Source organism: Marmota marmota, unplaced genomic scaffold (genome assembly GCF_001458135.2).
Source record: "Marmota marmota marmota unplaced genomic scaffold, marMar, whole genome shotgun sequence".
In the NCBI taxonomy this organism is placed as follows: domain Eukaryota; kingdom Metazoa; phylum Chordata; class Mammalia; order Rodentia; family Sciuridae; genus Marmota; species Marmota marmota.
In genome coordinates this window covers 7,437,872-7,459,639 of record NW_025999982.1, presented here as the reverse complement: position 1 = coordinate 7,459,639, position 21,768 = coordinate 7,437,872, and the positions used below count along the sequence as shown (strand labels likewise).

General features: G+C 39.2%; 1 protein-coding gene across 3 annotated transcripts in view; it reads left to right on the top strand.

Moving 5' to 3' along the window:
- Kif6 (kinesin family member 6) overlaps positions 1 to 21,768 on the top strand; it is a 394,766-nt gene that overhangs the window by 190,441 nt on the left and 182,557 nt on the right. For all 3 annotated transcript variants that reach the window (XM_048805240.1, XM_048805239.1, XM_048805241.1), the window contains 3 exons: positions 9,192 to 9,297; positions 10,096 to 10,234; positions 12,816 to 13,031. In XM_048805240.1, the coding sequence (XP_048661197.1) occupies positions 9,192 to 9,297; positions 10,096 to 10,234; positions 12,816 to 13,031 (461 nt within the window). The remainder of the gene's footprint in view (positions 1 to 9,191; positions 9,298 to 10,095; positions 10,235 to 12,815; positions 13,032 to 21,768) is intronic.

Below are 21,768 nucleotides of genomic sequence, written 5' to 3'. Positions count from 1 at the left end.
CAAGAAAATAAACAGAAGAGGAAACATTTATTTTGGCTCATGATTTCCAAGATCTAGTCCATGGTCTGTTGACTCCATTGCTCTGGGCCCAAGATAAGGCAGAACACCATGGCGAAAGGATGTGCTCTTATGGAGGTGAAAAGGTGTGGCAAAGGAGCACTGCTCCACCTATGTCAAACAGGAGGCAGAGAAAGAGAGGGGCAGGGGCTGCAGCGAAGAAGAACTCGTCCAGGGCACACCCCAGTGACCCACCTCCTCCAGCCACGTTCCACCTGCCTACAGTTACCACCCAGTTACTGATAAGGTTATAGCTCTTACAATCTAATCATTTCTCCTCTGACTATTTCTGCACTAGTACAGGAGTTTGGAGGCGGGGGACACCTCAATCTGAACCATAACACTTTTCTCCTGCTGACTCAGGAGGCTTGGAACAGCCATGCCTGTGGCCCAGCCTCCACCATCTCACCCACCCTTCGTTCTCTGAGACAGGTCAGCTATTTTCATCTTATTTACATTTGTTCTAAGCCACTGAACCTTTTTGTGTCTACTGAAATTAAAATGTTTGATCATATAAGATACATACACCTCTAAGTAAATCAAATATATAAAATCTGGATTGACAAAAGTAAAATTAATTTTTATAACTTTCAAAAACCTTCATCCCTCCATTTATAAAGAGCTTATAAAATGTCTTTAAAGTCATCTTAGTTTATTTTAAATTATTTCAAGATAGTTTTTAAAAATTCCATAAATGGAATTACATGACCATGAATTCAAATTCCTATAAAAAGGTCATGTCTTCATCATTCAAGAGGTAAACCAGTCCAGATTTTCATTTTGATTTTTTACATTTGCTCTTTCAAAACACTAAAAGTGTCAAGAAGTTGAGCATCTGTGCATTTGGGGTGCCATGGAACAGTGCTCTTGTGGAAGTGAAGGAAATACACCATACTAAGAAAAATCTCGAAGGAAAACTCAGCATAGAAATTTCTTCTGCTTCACCAAAACCATGAACTTTCTGACCCCCTACTATTATTAAAAAACAGCTCATTCCAGCAAAGTGGCTGACACTGAGCTCAGTTCCTTGCACATGAAGGTTCATGTTTTTCCCTTACTGGTTAGGGCAAGGAGAGCATACAATATATATAATACTTATCACAAACCAGAGACTTCTAAAAGGAAAAACTCTTGAAGTAACTACTTTTAAGTCAGTTGGGAATGATTCCTTCAGCAGAATCTAAGGAAAAACAAACATGAAACTATTGACCCCAAAAAAATATGTGTGTAGTTTCCTTTGGTCAGTTCTATTGGCCCTCGGTTTTTCATGTCCTGTGGATTGTAGTTAATCATAATTGTGAATTTATTGTTGTTATTTGAACTTCCCTTTCATAAATTATATGTTATTCCAACTCTGTATGTTGTAAAAGGTCACCTCCCGTAAGAGAATCCTATCTGTCTGAAAAATTAAAATAGGTCCCGTCTTCCTTTCCCACCCCAGCATCGGATATCAAGCACCCCCGTCATTACAGCTTATTGAAATCTCTTCTTTGAAATGGCAGACCCAAAGTTTATTTGTTGTCTCATCAACCTTGTTGTCTGTGTCTTTACTTACTATAAAAAGAGTCTGCATGAAGCTTTGAGTTGAAAATACAAAGGTAGTGTGCCAGGCATTATAGCAAATGGAGACAGTTTTCTGAGTTGAGAGAATCTTTGTGGTATGAAGGGAAAGAATGGAAATTGCTGATTCAAAAAGCCTGTTTTCAAATCTCAGCAGTTCGGTTTCCTATCTTCGTAACAATATGCAAGTTTCTTAGCTTTTCTGAGCTTTCCTATCCTCACTTATGAAAGAGGGATAATAGTTTATAGGCTTATGGTGCAGATGAATAATAAAACACCTGAGAAAGTGCCCGGCTTTTTACATGGATGTTCAATGAAAATAATAATATAATAATTGGGAGAAGGCAGTTATCAAGAAAACCAGCTATGAGAGTCCCTTTAGGGTCCCCCCCCACACACACTTAGATAAGTGGAAAATTGACGGTCACATAGATCTTAACAAGGCTATGGACCAGCATGGGTAAAGTTGCTAGTACAGTGCCCAGGACATAGGTGACCATCAAGGGATGTTAGTTCCTCTTTAACATTTCAATTTACTTCTTTGGTTCCCAGGGCTGAAAAGATGTGCATATCTTCTTGTGTATACATTTCAATTGCCTTGTTGTTTCTTAAACATTAATGTGCATACAGATTGTGGGGACACATCAGGAAGGGTAGATTCTGATTCAGCTGGTGTGGGATGGGGCTGACCATCCACATTTCTAAAAGGCTCCCAGAGGGTGATAGTTAATAGGTACAGCTGGATAGAAGAAATAGCTTCTAATATTCTGTAACACAGTAGGAAAATTGTGGTTAACAATTAATTGAATATTCCAAAATGACTAGTAGAGAGGATTTTAAATGCTCCTAATACAAAGAAACAATAAATGTCTCAGGTGGCAGCTATGCCAATTACCTTGTGTATGTGTTAAAATGTCACACTGTACCCCATAAATATGTACCACTTCTATGTGTCAATTTAAAATAGAAATATATTAAAAATAAAAATAAAAAGCTCCCAGCTTATGCGTCTGAGGTTGATCCACTGTTCTCATTTAAACTAGCAAGGCTTTAAGAGGCCAGGCAATACCCTCTCTTTGTTCCTTGTGTTATCTTACTTCATCAACCTAAGACTTTAGACATGGCATTATTTCACAAATTTAACAAAGTTTTGACTCAGCACAGTTGGTGAGTTAAATTCATCCAACACAACACGTAAGCCACAGTCTGATATCACCAGGATCAATTATTTCCATTGTATAACTATTCCTCCAATTTTATATCTAGTTATAGTCCTAGAAGTGAGTAGTTATTGAACTTCCCTTCCATGTCCAGTTCTTTTCCGGATTTTGCTCATGTACTATGTAACAAGGGTTCCTCGGCACTACCTAACCCTGTGGGAGACGACCTATCCCGGTGAAGCCAGCTTCAATGGCAAAATGCGTGGTAAAATTCAGGCAGATTTTAGCACTTTTTGGTCTAATAAATGTCAGCTAGGTTCTTAAGTCAGATGCCTTCCTAGATCTTTGTAATGAGCTATCTACACCCTTTCCCCAAATCAGTGGTGAGACAAAGACGTTAGGAATCATCGGCTCTGGGACCTCGGGCCTTTCCAAGGATCTGTCACAGAGCAGCCCTGCCTCACCACCTGGAGAGTTCTCCATTCACTTTGCTCTTTCCAGTTCAGTGTCAGAGGATAAGGTCTCAGTGCTTCGTGCTCCCTGGCCTTGTTAGTAATAAAGCTCTGAAATAACACTGTGCTGCTGGACGCTCCCGTTGTCTCTGTTCCCTGAGGACAGAGCCATGCTCCCTCTGGCTTCCCCGAAGGACACGCCCATGTCGTGCCAGTGCTAGGCCTAACCAGGGTTTCCACCCCCAGTTCAGGTTTGCTCTTCTTCCTAACGCTCTGTTAACTCCCCAATTTCCCACAACCAGCACCATAGAGACGTGTTTCTAGAAGCTCATGCTGAAAAGAACATGTCCATAAAACATTTTTACAAAAGTTATTTGAGAATATCTTAATCACCCTCAATGTACAAATGATGGATTTATTTTAATAAACATAATTACAAAAGTACTGCAGAAGAGTGAGCTTTTCTTCCGGGAGATGATAAATGTTCTTGAGCCAAAGGCAGCCAGCCAAAAGCTTCAGATCCACCCCCACCTCCCTTCCTTCTTTCATTCCTTCCTTTGTTTCTTTTTGTCTCTTATCTTCTTTTTTTGTGTTAAAGAGTACTTGCAGAATCCCTGCAAGGGATTCATTGCTAACCTATCCATATATATATCATGAGTATTTTTTAACATCCATGAGCATACCACCACACCACCATTTAAAACAACTGCTTAACTATGTACATAACTATGTCATCATTTATTTTCCTAATCTCCTAATGTGGCAAATTCCAATTCTTTTCCAACTGTTTTTGCTGTTACAAGTCATGCTGGTCCCTTAGCCTTGTTAAGATCTATGTGACTGTCACTCAATTATTTCCTGTTAGTTCATCTACCTGCTTCCCTCCTCAAAGAGTAGGGGTGAGTTTTCCATTTTAGAAGTACACTGTCCAGTATGATATTTAAATACATTTATTAACTTTGCTATAGTATGATAAGGACTGTGCTTCAAAACTTGGATTCTACTAGGGTCAGCCTACCTGAGTTTGAGTACCAGCTCTGCTGTTTGCTTCTTTGCTTGCTGTGTGACCTTGGGCAAGATATTTAACTTCAGATTGCACTACAAATTCATTGCTTATGATATGGGGGCAATAATAGTACTTCTCTCATAGGATTGTTTTAAGGACTGAGGACATGATATATGCAAATAGCACAAAAGAATATCTAACTAATGGTGGAAGCCAACTCTAAGAAGCTTGTGTTGTCTTTTCACTCATGCTATCAAATCTAAATTTCCATGGGAAAATGTCTGCAGTCAGACCTTCATTTTTTTTGTAAGAATAGAGAACAGAAAGAGGGAAGTAGTGGTAAAACACAAGGGGGTAAAACACATACTAGGAAATGTTGGCAATCATAATTATGTGGCTGGGTATCGATATTTATAATACAATGGGGTTCTGAATGAGGCCACAAGCTACCCAAGATCCCTCATTAGCAGTTTGGTGGAGACAGGAATGTCACCCAACACATAACACCTAACACCCTGCCTGCCCTCAGCCAACTCATGTGCCCGGACACCCTTGGATGCTCTGTAATATTTCTTGTCCATATGGATTAGAACTGAATGATCTACGTTTATATTTTACCTTTCCTCAAGGGTTCTTTTCTCCTCCTTCTTTTCTCCTAGTGAAAAATAGAAAGTCTCCTGTTGATTTGGACTCCTCCTAAAGAACAGACTTCACTATAGACCCTTGGCCTCCTTGGAGAGTCTTTTCTGTAAACAATCCCCTGTCCAGCAGGGTTCTGGCAGCTGGAGACCCCTCAGCGGGAGCAGGGACTAGGTATAAACTTGGGAACTATTTTGGGAGATAAGAAAATGAGAGAATTTGAGGTCATTCATTTAGTCTTAACTACTGATAGGGTAAGTACATCAGAAACATCTGAATTAAGCATTTTTCTGCATTTTAATTAGTAGAACAAGTCTCTTCTTGATAAGAAAATAAGTTCAACAATAAATCAAATGTATGAAGGAAAGTGCAGGCATTTTTTTCTTATCTAAAGAGGCTCTGTGTTCCTAAGAGCTGAGAACAAAACTGTACATCCAAAGGCCTGATTTTCAGTCTTAGTCATTTATCAGACTAAGTCCTTAGAACAAGTAAAGAAATCTAGTTATTTAGTCAGGCAGGAGGCAGTTCTTACCCATTTCCTTGGCTCATGGTCTTGGTCCTCCTTGTATCCTATACTGTCACTATGTGAGATGGGCACGTCGATGGAGATGCCAAGCCCAGTGAGCCTGAAGGATCTGCCAGTGGCTGCTCAAATCAGCAGAAGCCTCGTCTCTCACAATGCTTTCCTGTGAACAATCCCCCTTCAGTCCTCTGTCAGAGACTGTTGGCTAGAATATATACTTCATGATCAACTATAGAGAAGTTCTCAGCAAAAGAAACCATCAATGAGGTGAAGAGAGAGCCTACATTTTGGGAGCAAATTTTTGCCACACACATGTCAGAGCACAAATCTCCAGGATATATAAAAAACTCAAAAAACTTAACACCAAAAAACTCAAACAACCCAATCAGTAAATGAGCTAAGGAACAGACACTTCTCAGAAGAAGATATACAAGCAATCAACAAATATATGAAAAAAAAAATGTTCAACATCTCTAGCAATTAGAGAAATGCAAATCAAAACTACTCTAAGATTTCAACTCACTCTAGTCAGAATGGCAGTAATCAAGAATACAAACAAAAATAAGTGTTGGTGAGGATGTGGGGGAAAAGGCACACTCATATATTGCTGGTGGGACTGCAAATTGGTGCAACCAATCTGGAAAGAAGTATGGAGATTCCTTAGAAAACTTGGAATGGAACCACCATTTGACCCAGCTATCTCACTCCTTGGACTATACCCAAAGGACTTAAAATCAGCATACTGTAGTGATGCAGCCACTTCGATGTTTATAACTGCACAATTCCCAGTAGCTAAACAATGGAAGCATCCAAGATGCCCTTCAGTAGATGAATGGATAAAGAAAAACTGTGGTATATATACACAATGCAATATTACTCAGCACTAAAAGAGAATAAAATTATGGCATTTGCAGGTAAATGGATGGAGTTGGAGAATATCGTGCTAAGTAAAGTAAGCCAATCCCCAAAAACCCGGGGCTGAATATTTTCTTTGATAAGTGGATGCTGATCCTAATGAGGGGTTGGAGCATGGGAGGAATGGAGGAACTTTGGACCAAGGGGAGGGAGGGAAGAGGGGGGGTGTGGGGGTAGGAAAGATGGTGGAATGAGACGAACATCATTACCCGATGTACACGTATGTCTGCACATGTGGTGTACAACCAGAGAAATGAAAAGTTGTATTCCATTTGCGTACAATGAATTAAAATGCATTCTGCTGTCATGTATAACTAATTAGAACAAATTAAAAAATTAAAAAGAAAGAGCAAGAAGGAAGAACTGATTAACTGTTGCTGACCGCTTAATCTCATCTGCTAGAAATTTTGTGGACACTGGAAACCACGAAGTGCTTTCACTCCACAGAAATCTAGAAATCATGGCAATTTCCAAAAATTTCAGAATTTATGCTAAGGACTTAGGGAAAGTCCAAGTCGATAAACAGTACTATCTTTTGAAGATTCATTCAATGGCGATTGTAGATCCATGCCTCCTCATGAGTTTCAAAGAAGATGGCAACTGGGAACACGTTACCTCTGTGCCAATCATGATAGTAGCAGTGCAGTCACAGTCCAGGGTATTACAGAGCCATTGAAAATAACACACTTCCACTGCATGTGTACTGATGTGGAAGATTACCTGTGATAGTCTTTTGATGAATAAGGCTGGCATGGTGGTGTACACCTGTAATCCCAGATACTCCAGAGGCTGAGGCAGAGGGATGGCAAGTTCAAAGCCACCTGAACAACTTAGTGAGATCCTATGTTAAAATAAAATAAAATAGAGTTGGGGATGTACCTCAGTGGAGAACACTTGCCTAGCAACAAGGAGGCTCTGGGTTTAACCTCCAGTACCACAAAAAAAGAAAAAGAATGGTGCAGAACATTATTCAGAGTGTGATCTCATTTTTGTGAAAGCAAAGATAATCCACAAATGAATATATTAGATATAGGTATCTGCTTCATTGAAAACTATCATATATTTCAGTTATTAACAGTGAACCTCAGGAATTAAGTGTAAATAAGGCAAATGGGAAGGGTGGCAAGGGAGTGGGAGTTTTTACCTTTTCATCACTCACAGCTGTATTTCTAATTTTGATCAAACCATAGAGAAGGCCGATGATATGGGGCCGCTGATGATAAACATGTGTTTTAGTAATACTTGACATACAAAAATTTTTTAATCATTGTGTCAGAAATGAATTAGCTGTGTTCTATAAAGAAACATATCAAACATCAAATAGTGCCCCTCCACTGAAGCATCTCCTTAAGAATGACAATGTGAATCATCTTACAGTTGCAAATGTCAGCTGTCCCATGTTGCAGACTACAGAAAGAGATAAAAAGGACATCCAAGGGTACTCTGTGATAAAAATCATTACATCTTGAGAGGACTGATAGGAACAGTGGAAGGAAGGTGTGTTCAGTTTTTAAAGAGGCTGGAAGTCTGCAAATATTTTCGTAGCAATGCTAGAAAAATACGCTGCAGTGGCATTAGGATACGTAGCATCTTAGATATTGATGGCCCTCCTAAAACCCTCCTTACCAAGAATTCTAACTCAATATAAAAGGGAATGATTTTCATGTGTGAAATGCATTAGCTAATTAACATATTTGTATTGAGAATCTAAAACCTGGGGGAGGGAAAAACAAAGATGAATCGGAGCCAAGAATTGCCTCATGATACTTTTAAAGGAGGCGGGGTGCGGGTGGGAGGCCAGGTGCATATACAGACTCTGGAACTCAACTGGGACACACGATGCTACAAACTAACTTCCAAATAGAGTGGTGGGAGGGTCTCTCCAAAGGGGCGTATTTTGCTTTCTGTTTTGTCTTAGAATAGGAAAAATATGAAACTCATTGTAAGCAAAGAGGAAAGAGTCCACACAGAGAGATGATTAACAGGTGAGGAAGAGAAAACAGGTAATCAGTCAAGGAAGCTCTAGAAGAAGCAGGAAGAGCCCAGGCAAGAGGTTAGGCTTAAGAAGGAGGAAGGATATTATCCAAATTAAATAAAAGAAGGAATAGGGCCTGGGTGTGAGGCAGAACAACCTGAGGTGAAGGAGAAGGAAACTGAGGTATCTGCTTGAACCAGCCTAACTTTCTCCTTCTGGTGAGAAGCTGCTTTATTGATGGAGAGTGAAAACATAGTGGTAGATGGGCTGGGGAGGTGGCTCAAGCGGTAGTGCGCTTGCCTGGCATGTGTGCGGCCCGGGTTCGATCCTCAGCACCACATACAAACAAAGATGTTGTGTCTGCCGAAAACTAAAAAAAATAAATAAATATTAAAATTCTCTCTCTCTTTAAAAAAAAAAAGTAGTGGTAGATTTACAAGTTATGGAAAGATCTAGAATAGCCACTGTGAAGACCAAAAATTAACCAGGAATGATGAAAAGGACTGTGAAGCATCACTGAGATGTCAAGGTGGGGAGGGGGCTGCATAGCATGAATTTTTAATGAAACCGATTTTTTTAAAAAAAATAATTTTTCAACATTTTCTCTAGCACTATGACAGCTGGACACAGGAGCAGAGAAATTCAGTTTGACTAGAATGGAGGGATTGTAAAAATCAAATCATTCCTGAAAACTGCCTGTGAACGTTCATTGGAAATGAGCCAAGTGATTGCATCGTTATAGATTTCACTTTATCACTATGTTTTTCCCCTTTAATTTTTGTAGTTCATTTTCTGTGAAAATGTGGGAGTAATATCCTGGGCTTCAAATATGAACCAAGTATGGCCATGAAAATTTCTAAAGCTTCTAGTTCAAACTTGCTTCTCATGCATTATGTATTTTTAGGCTGGAAAAACTAATAACATCCTTTTTGGAAGACCAGGATCCACAGAGTAGACTAGAGGTTGGCGCTGATATGCGTAAAATTCATCACTGTTTTCATCATTTAAAGGTAAGTTTAAATGTCTCCTTCAGTAGAAACCATTTCCTGCCATGCTCCAACTGCAATAAAAAAAAAAAACTTTTCTGGTTGACCAAGCCTTGAAAAGTTAGGACCCAGCTTCACAGAAAATGGTGTGAGCTTTGAACCAATGCTGTGGTCACCACCCACTTTCTCCTGAGATCAGATCTTACTTGCCAATAAATAAGCTCAAACCATGGACTTCAAATTCTTTTGCCAGGAATCTCTACCTCTACACAGAATAGTTCTGTGTTCCAAAAACCAATTTTAAAATAATATCAAGTGAATCATGTATTGTATTTTTTATTTATCCTTATAATTCACTTTCCTCTGCCTTGGGTTTTACCTTTCCTGATGAGGAGATGGGGTTTTCATTACATGTTCCTTCTACCTTAGTTGTATTTTTTCATACCTCGGTAAGATAGCGAACATGTCTGTGAGTCTGCTATGGGCCAGGATTGGGAAGGCAATGTTGAACGAGTCATGGAGAAGACAGATAAGGGCTATAATAAAGGTATGAATTGTGTTACGTAGAAAGGGAAGAGAGTCCAAGAGGAGATAATGTTTGAGGAAGAATTTCCCAATTTAGGAAAGGAGAGATAAAGATGGGGGAGAAGGGAATGTGGAAGGCAGGTGGGGTTGGGGGACAAGCAAGTGAGAAAAGCGACTGTGAATTCAAGGAGTCAGGAGAAGGCAGGCTTATGTTCAGGGAATTGTTACAGGGAAAAGAGTCAAACAAGAAAATTTGGAATGGCGATATAGGGGCAAAACTGTTCTTTCAACTTACAGAAACTATTGAATGACAAGAAGATCCTCAGGAACAGTACAGTCTCCTCTGAAATCAAAGAGCCAGACTGCCAAGAACCAGTGAAAGAGGAAGAATATAAAAAGCTACGAGACCTTCTAAAGCAGAGGGATAATGAAATCAGTATCCTTCCTGAAGCCATGAAACTCTCTGCTCCTGGCTTGAAAGGGGGGTGAGAACAGGTGACTCCCCACTGCCACATCACTCAGGGGCCCACCCTTCCTCCCAATCAATCACCTCGTCCCTTTCCATTGAGAAGTAAAATGTCCCTTTAGCAAACACAGTGCAGTCACTAGTGAAAAAGAGTAGCTACAAAAGAAAACATTTGACCTTACTTTTAGCCTGATATAGTTTCTCTACAGAGAACATTTCAGTTTATAGAAAAGTATGAGCTTTTTTATGGCATCTCTCAACATTAGATTTGTGAAAATATAATTTTTGACTACTCTGTGGTGCTCTTTCTGGTTCAGTCCTGAGCCAGTAAGTTAGCTGGTTATCTTTAGCTAGCTGACCGGACACCGGGCTGACCACAGCCTTACCATGGCCCAGAGTTTGTGGCTGGTATGTGGGTGAAACTCAAATCATGGCTGAAAAAATGGTAAATGGTATTTAGCTCATGAAGAGCAGAGATTGATTTAAATGTAACCTTTTATTTAAAAGGAGATCTACTACTTTGGGTTCTACTTACAAATGTTTCCAAATTTGGAAGTGAGAATAGATGAGTGTTCAAGACAGAATTCTTATTGGCTCCAGGAGGCAGCATATATGGGGTCCTGAGAGTGGTGGCATTCCCTGGGACATGAGCTGCTCCTAGTTGCAGACTAGGTGGTTACCTCTAAAGAGCCCCTGGTGGGGGGTTAGACCTCAGGACTCCCTGAGATTTCTTCAGTATTCCTTCTTGTTAAAAGACTTGACATTTTCATGACATTTGCAGCATTTAAACACACACAGGAAATAATTTTGGTCAATTCATTATAAGCAGATATTTTTTGCTCATTTTTAAAATTTTCTAAAGATACTTTAGCTTCAACTATTGTCCAAAATGCATAAAAATAATCTATGTAAAGAAAATCCAGAAATAAAGAGGTAAAAACAAACCAAATACAAAGTAAGTCTGCTGCCTGATTAACTTCAGTCTTTAATTTTAGTTGAGCATTAGCAGACCCCTTATGTCAGATTCAAGTAAATTTTAGCTGCTTTATTATTCAGCAAGTAACAGTAGGTTCAACTGTGAATTACACCCCCACACGAGCCCTTGTCTGTGAGTGCTGCCCACAAATGTTGTCACCCTTGCATTCCTTTCCCTCTCTCTTACCCCATCCATCTCCAGGGATGGTCTCAGCCTGGACCTCAGTCCTGGCCTCAGCCCCAGTCTGAGCTCTGCTTCTTTTCCTGGCCCTGAACCTAGTCCAGGATCTTCTCTCCTAAATACTCCTACCAACTTCTTAATCCGCTTCATGACTTATGAAGGTCTGTGCCTATAGGAGGGATGAAATGAGATATGACAGAGAGGGAACGGGCCAGGCTTGTTCATATACATTTATTTTTAAAAGAGAATGAGAGAGAAAGAGAGACATACATCATCTCCCTTCTTCACTGTGGTGAATCTGGGTACCACTATTCACATGGGGCTACACTAGATTCTTTACTGAATAATTCAGAGTTTCCGCCATCTGAGTCTCATATTCAAAATGATGGTGTGTATGCTGTCAGAGTGGACAGAATACTGATCTTGAATCCATACTTGGATTGAAATCCTAGCTCTTCTTTTATTAGCTGTATGACTACTTGATGAAGCTGTTTCCTATCCTTCAGGAGCAGGAGCGTAAGACCTGCCCTGTCAATCTCACTGTGCTGAGAAAAACCAGAATGTGCCCAGGCATTCTAGAGCATCCCATAATGGAAGCTGTGCTGAGGTAAACAGTAAGTAAAATCAGAAGAAGGAAAAACAACAGCTAAGGTTTAATCATCTCAAAACTTACGTTCATCAAAGGCTGAAAATCAATAAAGGCTCTTGATGCATCACAGTTACTCAGTCGGGTTTGGAGGATGTTTTCTTATCTGTCTTTGTAGACCCAGAAGGCTCAGATTGTGACAGGTGTGAGAAAGACACTATTTCCCATGGGAGTAGGTGGGGGTAGATTATACTGGAGATCAACAAAAGATAGTAGTGCTGTCAAAGTGACCACCAACAACATGAATGTCCATAGTGGGAGTTACAAGGTTCCATTTCAGTGACATCATCCGTTTGAACAAACCCCAGACACACCTTCACAAAGTATAAAACAAGGTGGTACTGAATCACAGCTCAGCCAAAGAGGGGAATCTTCCCAGATAAAAGACCTATATACTCAGAGATATATGCACAGCTTCACTGCCTAGTACAAGTAAAGTAAAGTATTCACTTTACTTTTTATTAACTCTTTCATAAAAAATCTAAGACATCTGGTTTAAACTAAGAACATTTTGAAAAACTTTGAGTTTGCTAATTTTTCATCTCGTGGTGTCATGGTAGAAGACTAATAGCCTCCTTATTGTCCACAACTGTGTAGTAGGAATTTGGAAAGTTAAAATATTCCTTTAGTCAGTTTTTACCATATGTTCAAGAGCAAGTGGTTTGGGGACTATTAACTGCATTTGGATCATTTGTATTTTGATCATTATAATCTAGGATGAGTCATTTATTCCTTAAGTCAAATTTCAGATATTTTAGTCAACATGTTAAAAAAGGAAAAGAAGAAAACTCAGGATGCTCTCCACTTCTCTAGTGTGGATAGAGGTGAAATCAGACTCATCCAGAGCTCACCCTTCCCACCTGGAAACCCAGAAGGTCAGAGGACATCACTATTCTCAGCCTCGACACAGTCCCAGGATTGCAGCATGCTCGGGAACAGATCCAGTTTGCTCCACAAAAAATCAGGTCAGTTGATTAAATGTCTAGTGTTTTTCATGGCCTATACTGGGTTTCAGTGTAGTTGTAAATGTGCAAGGACAAAGACACTAACAATGTATTTTTCTAACAAATCTTTTTTTATTGATTTTTAAAAAAAAATAAATGACAGCGGAATGCATTACAATTCTTATTAAACACATACAGCAAAATTTTTCATATTTCTGGTTGTATATAAAGCATGTTGACACCAATTCGTGTCTTCACACATGTACTTTGGATAATGATGTCTATCACATTCCACCATCCTTGCTAATCCCCTGCCCCCACCCTTAATCTCTTAAATACTAGTTTCCCAAATTAATTTCCCCAAATCTCTTAAATACTAGTTTCCCAAATTAATTTCCCCAAATCTCTTAAATACTAGTTTCCCAAATTAATGACTGAATTGAGAAAAACAAAGTATGAATTTTCATAGCATTCAAAGGTAGAACTGGAAAGGTCTAGGGTAGAAAAGTGAACTTTAGAGACAGGAAAGAAAAACCTTCCTCTGCCCTTAAGAAGGAACAAGGAAGATCAAATGTCACATTAATAACAAGATGATGTCATGTTTATTACTAAATCCAAATGAGCTATTTACATCAAAACAATTTTAAAGTAAAAAAAATTAAAGTATTTAAAGTTTTATCACAACCTTAAAGAGCAATAAATTAGCAAAATGATTGGACCAACTCAGAAGCATCTTCCCCTTTTTTAGCTTTTGGTACTGCTAGTACAGAACCTTCCAGAAGCCCAGGTCTGTTTGTGTATGTTTCCCCTTGTTAGACCAGCATGGCATGATGTAGTCATGTGACTGGTGCCTTGTCCAGGATATGGAGGAATCAGAAGTGTGGTGTGTACTGGGAAAAAAATGGTGAAATTTTACCTTTTTGGCAACATGTTAACATTTTCTGTGCAAACATTTGTTGGAATGTACTACCTGATATGTGTGGCTTCCTCGAGGATCTAGCCTGGGAACCACCAGAGTGTGGTGTTCATTAAGAAGCATGTGCTTTAATTAATAAAGACAACTTGGAGAAGTGTGGAGATATATTTTGTGATATCACATTCCTGTAGCTCTTAATTCCAAATCTCCCTGCATTGAATAGTTCTTCAACAACACAGTACAATGAATTCCAATCCAGGAAAACAAAGATACCATTTATCATGATGGCAGCAGAAATGAAAATCACTGATTCCTTTCTGTGACTGTTTTCTATTCAGCTTTGCTCTATTTATTATAGATAGCAGCTGAGTGGGGAAAAGGGGGAGCCGTCTGCATTGGTGAACTCTTACCCATCCATTTACTCATTCCTCTTTAATTCAACATATTATCGAGCACATACTTTGTCCTAGGCACAATGTTAATTATTATTACAGCCAAAGCTTACATAGGCCTTATATACCAGGTACTATGTTAAATCCTCTGCTTGAATTATTTACCCACATATTACAGATGAGAACATACATAGACAAACACAAGCTCTGACCTCGGAGTGACACAGGAAGAGTCACTGACACAGGAAGAGTCACTCAACAATTGATTACAGAATTATATTTCTGTATTAGCAGGGAGCACATGCCAGGGACCTTACCTGCAGTGAAGACTAGAAAGATCCAAAAGGGGAGTGAGGGTAAATGTGTGAGTGGAAGGAATCTTGGAAGGAAAAGGAATCAGTTGCGTGAACAGCTTTGAAGGCCTTTGTAATGAAAAGGAACATTTTAGGAATCCAAAAAGCCAGATATGGTTGGCATCTGAGGGATGAGTGAGAGCCTGGGGAGGCAAATTGATTGACATGTGCTGAGCAGATCGACACAAAGACCACATGACCATAAGGGACCATTGTAGTAGCTTAGGCTAAAGGATAGGGATGATGAGAGAGGTGAGGTAGCAGAAGCATTTAGGAAGTCGAGTGGACAGAGCTTTGTTGCTCACAGGATGTGGAGGGTGAGGGTGAGGATTGGCCCCCAGGTCACACAGTAGCTGGTGAGACTTGTCACAGCAGTAAGGAATAGTGAGTGCCTCCCGTGGTTCTCTGACAGTCAGCATTGTTGGCCATTGAGAACATGGCATGGGCACCTCTGCTGTGGGAACCCAGAAAAAATAGGACCCCAAAATGTGATGCTCTGCCATGCTGCATACTTTGAACTGAAGGCCATCAGAAGGGCCTCAGAAGCAAACTCTCTATCCAACCTTCTCCTAATCTTCTTTCTCCTACTCTTTTTTCTCCCCTAATACAGGCCACAAAAACTAGAACCCCTCTCCCCTAAAGCCAGCCACAAAATCTAGAAATACTATCTCCCCACCCTGCACCTTTTTTGGCCATAAAGAAATTCTCTGACCTACCCTGTCTGATAGTGTATCATAAGACCCTCATTCCAAAAGGTCCTTCCCTGTCCTGGGAGGAAGAAATGACACACAGAAGAGTCCAAGGAGAAGCCAAACAGATAGGCTTTGCTGAATTGCCCCCATTCATTTTATTACATTAGATCATAACATTTTCCCAATCACTTTTCTAAATGGTGTCGTTAAACCTAAGCATAAAAATAGAGTTTTCCCCCAGGTCTTTGGTTCCATCTGAAGGCTGCCATATTATATAACATTTGATTAAATAAGTCTGCTTTGCTTTTCTCTTGTTGATTAGTCTTTTGTCACAGGGGTGTTCCTTATGATGAGTAAGGAAAGGTATCGGACCTTCTTGCCCCTGCTTTGCTGAAATTAAAGGTCATGGTCAGTACCCCATGGCTCATGATGGAAGGAACTCTGTTTCCTGGCCTTTTCGAAACACTTACTCCATTGTGCCTGTGCAGAAATGGCCTCAGACATCTCTGCCCAACCCTTGTTGTGAGCCAGACCTTTTCAATTTCGATTTCTTCTCATCCACACCATCCCTTTCTCATAATTCTTCTCCCCACAGCATCTCATAATCCTTCCCCTTCCTTATAATTGCAGTCAATTTTTTCAGGAACTCTTTTCTTCCCTGGATACTGCTATTGAGACAGACTATAGTCTGTCTATTTGGAGAATAAATAAAATTTACTTAAATAGAAAATTGCTGAAAAAATAATGGAAATTGTTTGTAAAGTCCAAGTACAAATGAGGTAAAAGTTTTGGAGCAGAGCCTTATATTTGAAAGGTTTTTGAGTTGTTTTAACCGTCATTGGATACAGTTCTAGCAACAACTTTAAATAGGAGTAGGCTCACAAATGGACTGATAATGATCTAACCATTTGGGGAAGGGATTGATGGGAGATTGACTACTTTTTTGGCAAAACTACAAATGGAATGAAAATTGTTGCCGATGAATTGATGCTGCAGAGCAACAGGTTGTGGGATCGCTTCTTACCCTATTAAGATTCTAGGAGCTGATTTTATTTTACTTGTGTATTTATTTTATTATTGCAATGTTTTATATATGAGAAGCTCACGTGAACTAAAGCAAATACAAGAAAATTAATAAGCCTAGTGTTTTGAAAGTTTTTGTCTTAGGTAGGTGTTGTCGGTTTCTATGATTGGTCCCTGGGGCTGTTTCTTATGCAGAGAGCATGTAAATCTCACCATCTCTCAAATTGTTGTGAAATTATCTCCCCCTCCACCGCCCTCCCCTTCTTCCATTCACCTCCACTTGATGCTGAAAATAAGTCCTTTCTAATCAGAAAATGAAACTGAATTTAGAGTTCACTAGAGAGCCTTGTAGGTCGAGTCATTGTCCAGCAGCCTGCCAAGGCGGAGCAAGGTCAGGGGCTTTGGGGCCTTTGGTTGTTGTTTTGAAGGTTCGATGTCTGTGTTGGTTTCATTGAAATAAAGAGGAGGATTGTTCAGCTCCACAGTTTGAGAAGAATCATATTGTTCTGTTTAAAATAAGACAAGTTTTAAGGTTAGGTTGGTTTGGGGTTTTTTGTGTGTTTTATTTTCTGTTTTAGATCTCTGACTGTGTTCCAAATAGTCACCAGGAACCAGTCGGGATTCCAAAGGCCCCACCACTCAGCACATCCTTTAGCTGCTTGAGAAGCTAACAGAACCCACTCATCACAGGTGATGTTGCTGTCATTTTAAAGATGGGGGTGGAACTCAGTGGGAGAGCACTTGCCTAGCATGCATGAGACTCTGGATTCCAGCCCTAGATCACGAAAAGAAAAATCAAGAAAATTAATTGCAAAAACATACCCTTGAGGCTCCAGACCCTATTCTTTTGTTTTGTGAGAATTCTTTGAATTCCCACTCTGTGCATGGAAGATCCAGGGTATGCTGTGGGCTGTACCAAGGTGAACTGAGAGTGTCTCTGACTCAGGGAACTCACAGTTAAATAGTGGAGGCTGGCTTTGAACCCAAATAGCAGAGAATAAAATAAGTTGCTTTAAGCAGAAGCTAAAAGAAATATTTTGGGAGTTCAAAGGAAAATGGAAGAAATTTATTTTCTTTTAATTCTTTTGTATTTTATTGATGCATTATGATTGTACACAATAGTGGGATCCGTTGTTCTGTATTCTGATGTGCACACGATACAACTATATCATTTGGCCAATATCATTCCCCAGATTTCTCCTGTACCTTCCCTCCTCCCTCACTAGGTCCTTTTCCTCTTCTCTACTGATCTCCCTTTGATTTCCTTGAGTTCCCCCCACCTTTCTCTTCTTTTTCTTCTTTAGCTTCCACATGTGAGAGAAAACATAAAACCCTTGCTTTTCTGAGTTTGGTTTATTCAATTAACATAAAATTGCCAAGTTCCATCCATTTTCCTACAGATTTCTTCATTATGCTGAATAAAACTCCACATTTTCTTTATTCATTTACACATTGATGGACACCTAGACTAGTTCCATTGTTTGACTATTGTGAATTGTGCTATTCCAAACTTGGGTATCGAGATTGTATGGTGACTTTAATCCTTTAGAGTGAATACTGAGGAGTGGTACAGCTGGGTCATATGGTGGTTCCATTCCTAGTCTTTTGCAGAACCTCCTCATCCATTTCCATAGGAGTTGTACTAACTTACAGTCCCACCAGCAGTGTCAAAGTGTTTCTTCTTCTCTGCGTCTTCTCCAGCATTTATTAATGTTTATATTCTTGATGGCTGCCATTCTGACTGGAGTGAGATGAAATCGCAATGTAGTTTTTATTTTCATTTTCCTGATTGCTAATTTCATTTCCCTAATCCCCTAATTCCCTAATTGCTAATGATGATGAACATTTTCCATGTATTTTTTGGCCTTTTGTAGTTCTTCTTTTGAGAAGTATCTGTTTAGTTCTTTTATGCATTTATTAATTGGGTTATGTGACTTTTTGGTGTTAAGTTTTTTTGGGTTCTTTATATAATCTGGATATTAGATATATATGTTCTGGATATATTAATCTGGAGGAGCTAGCAAAGGTTTTCTCCCATTCTGTGGGTTCTCTTCACATTCTTATTTCCTTGCTGTGCAGAAGCTTTTTAATTTGATGCCATCCCATTTATTAGTTCTTGGCTTATTATTTCGTAAGCTTTAGGAGTCCTATTGAGAGAGTCATTGTCTTTGCCAATATGTTGGAGTGTTGGTGCTACGTTTTCTTCTAGGAGTTGCATGGTTTCTGGTTTGATTCCTAGGACCTCAATCCATTTTGAATTGACTTTTGTGCAGTGTAGAGAGAAGGATCTGGTCTTACTCTTCTCCATATGGATAATCAGTTGTCCTAGCACCATTTGTTTAAAAGCCTGTTTTTTCTCTAACAGGGTTTTTGCACCTTTGTCAAGGATCAGATGACTGTATCTGTGTTTGTCTCTGCTTTCTATTCCGTCTCATTGGTCTATGTGTCTGTTTTTATGCTAGGACCATGCGGTTTTTGTTACTATGGCTCTTTAGGATAATTTGAAGTCAGGTACTGTGATGCCTGCAGCATTGCTTTTTTTGGCTTAGAATTGCCTTAGCTATTCTGGGCCTTTTATTCTTCCAAATGAGTTTTATGACTGTTTTTTCTAACTCTGTGAAGAATGTCATTGGTATTTTGATGGAGACTACATTGAATTTGTATATTGCTTTTGGCAATGTGGCCATTTCAACTATTAATTCTTCCCTATTGATGAACACAAAAGGTCTTTCTGTCCTCTAAGGTCTTCTTCAATTTATTTCTTCAGATTCACTCTCAGGTATCTCTTTTTAGGCTATTGCGAATAGGATAGTTTTCCTGATTTCTTTCTCAGCAGATTCATTGCTGGTGTTAATTTTTGTACATTGACTCTCTAACCTGCTACGTTGCTGAGTTTGGCTGGTTCTAGTAGTCTTCAGGTGCAGCATCTTGGCTCGTCTAAGTATAGGATCATGTCATCTGAAAACAATAATTGACTTCTTCCTTTTCTGTTTTTATCCCTTTTATTTCAAGAAGGGAAGAACTTTAATCAGCAGGTCGGGAAAAGTGTGACCCAGCAGGTGACATGGAAGTTCAGTCTCCAAGGACTGGTAGAATTCAGGCATTCAAATGTGAACTATTCCATAATACTTAAGTCTTAAAGAATAATGTGAGCACTTGTATGTCTTCTTTCAAAAAAATGTCTGTTCAGATTTCTTGCCCATTTTTTTATCCATGTGTTTTCTTTTTGTAGATTTAAATTCTTTATAAATTTTAGATATTAATCCTTTATCAGAAGTATTGTTTGAAAATGTTTCCTCACCATCCATAGATTGTCCCTTTACTTTTATTATTTCCTTCATTGTGCAAAAGTTTTTTATTTTGATATAATCCCATTTGTCTACATTTTTCTATTTTGTGGTTTGTTATTGTTGTTGTTGTTGTTGTTTATTTTGTGTGTGTGTAAGGGATGTACCAAGGATTGAACTCAGTGACACTTGACCACTGAGTCACATCCCCAGCCCTATTTTGTATTTAATTTAGAGACAGGGTCTCACTGAGTTGCTTACTGCCTCACTTTTGCTGAGATTGGCTTTGAACTCATGATCCTCCTGCCTCAGCCTCCTGAGCCACTGAGATTAAAGGCATGTGCCACAAAGCCTGGCCATCTGGGGGTTTTTACCTGTACTTTTGGAGTCAAATCTAAAAAAAAAAAATTGCCCAAACTAATGTCATGTTTTCCCCCTACCTTTTCTTCTAATAGTTTTATAGTCCCAGGTCTTATATTTAATTCATTTTTAATTGATTTGTGTATTTGGTGGTGAGATCAGATCCAATTTATTTCTTCTGAATAGCAGTTTTCCCAATACTATTAACTAAAGACACTCTCCTTTTCCATCGGGTGTTCTTGACATCTCTGTCGAAAATCTATTGGACTGTAAGTGGGTAGGTTCATTTCTGGGCTCTTATTGTGTTTCATTTGTGGATAAGTCTGTTTTTATGCCAGTACCATGCTGTTCTAATTACTATGGCTCTGTAGTAGGGTTTGAATCAGATAATATGATGCCTGCAGTTTTGTACTTTGGGGTTCATGTTTGCCTTTTAGAGCTTTTTGTGGCTCCATATGAATTTTAGGATTGTTTTTCTATTTCTATGAGAAATGATCTTGGAATTTTGCAAAGGATTGCATTGAATCTGTAGATCATTTTGGGTAGTATAGATATTTTAACAATATTTATTCTTTCAATCCATCAATACATAAAGGAAAGAAGGTCAACATCACTGATCATTAGGGCAATGCAAATTAGAAACCACAATAATATATCACCTCACACTTGTCAGATTGTATATTACCAAGAAGATGAAAGATAACAAATGTTTACAAGGAAATGGAGAGAAGGGAATCCTGTACCCTGTTGATGGGAACATAAATTGTACAGCAGTAATGGAAAACTGTTTGGAGGCTCCTCAAAAAACTAAAAATAGGATTACCATAGGATCCAGAAGTCCTACTTCTGGATATTTACCAAAAGATTTGAAATGAGTTTGTTAAAGAGATATCTGTACTCCCATGTTCTTTATAGCACTGTTCACAGTGGCCAATATATAGAAGCAATTTAAGTGTCCCTAAATAGGTGAATGGATAAGGAAAATACTATTATACATGTAGGAAAAACCAATAATTGCCTCTACCCATCTTAGTTCTTGGGTTGGATCTTCAGCTGAAATCTAGGAAACAAATTAGCACAAGAGAAATACATACAAGTTTCATTACTTTGTACATGTACCTGGGGACCCTCACAAGGGAGTAAATATCTGAAGAAATGGTCAAAACAGAAAGATTGTATGCTTTTTATACAAAGAACAATAAATTTATGAAGAAATGGCAGAACAAAGTGATCTGGGCTTGGAGTGGAAACACATGGGGAACACAAAGCTAGTTGAAGATAAGTGTTACTTTAGTGAGTTTATGTTGCATTTCTCACGACTAAAACACTCAGGGTCACTCCAGTGAACTGGCTGCACGAAATAATCACACAAGACAGAGATACCTTTTTCTTGACGGCTCCTCTGACCTTAGGGGTCCATGAAAAGAGAGACCATGTGCTGAACCCTTTTATTGGAAAGAAACCATTCAAATGAAGCAAGGGGTCAGGTTTCAGGAGGTTGAGTCTAGCTTCATGATGTCTGCTGTCAGCAGGTTGACTGACTGTAGGAAGGCCACACCCAAAGGCAGAGCAAGAAGGGGACACACAAAGGGCGTTTCCATGGAACATTCTATTCCAAACAAAGCAAAGGGGTAGGATTACAAAAAAAAAAAAATAGGTGAGTGTAGCTCCACCCCAGGGGTATGCCTGCTCAGAAGACTGGCCTTGCTATCCAAGCGTGGTGGGGGGGGGGCTC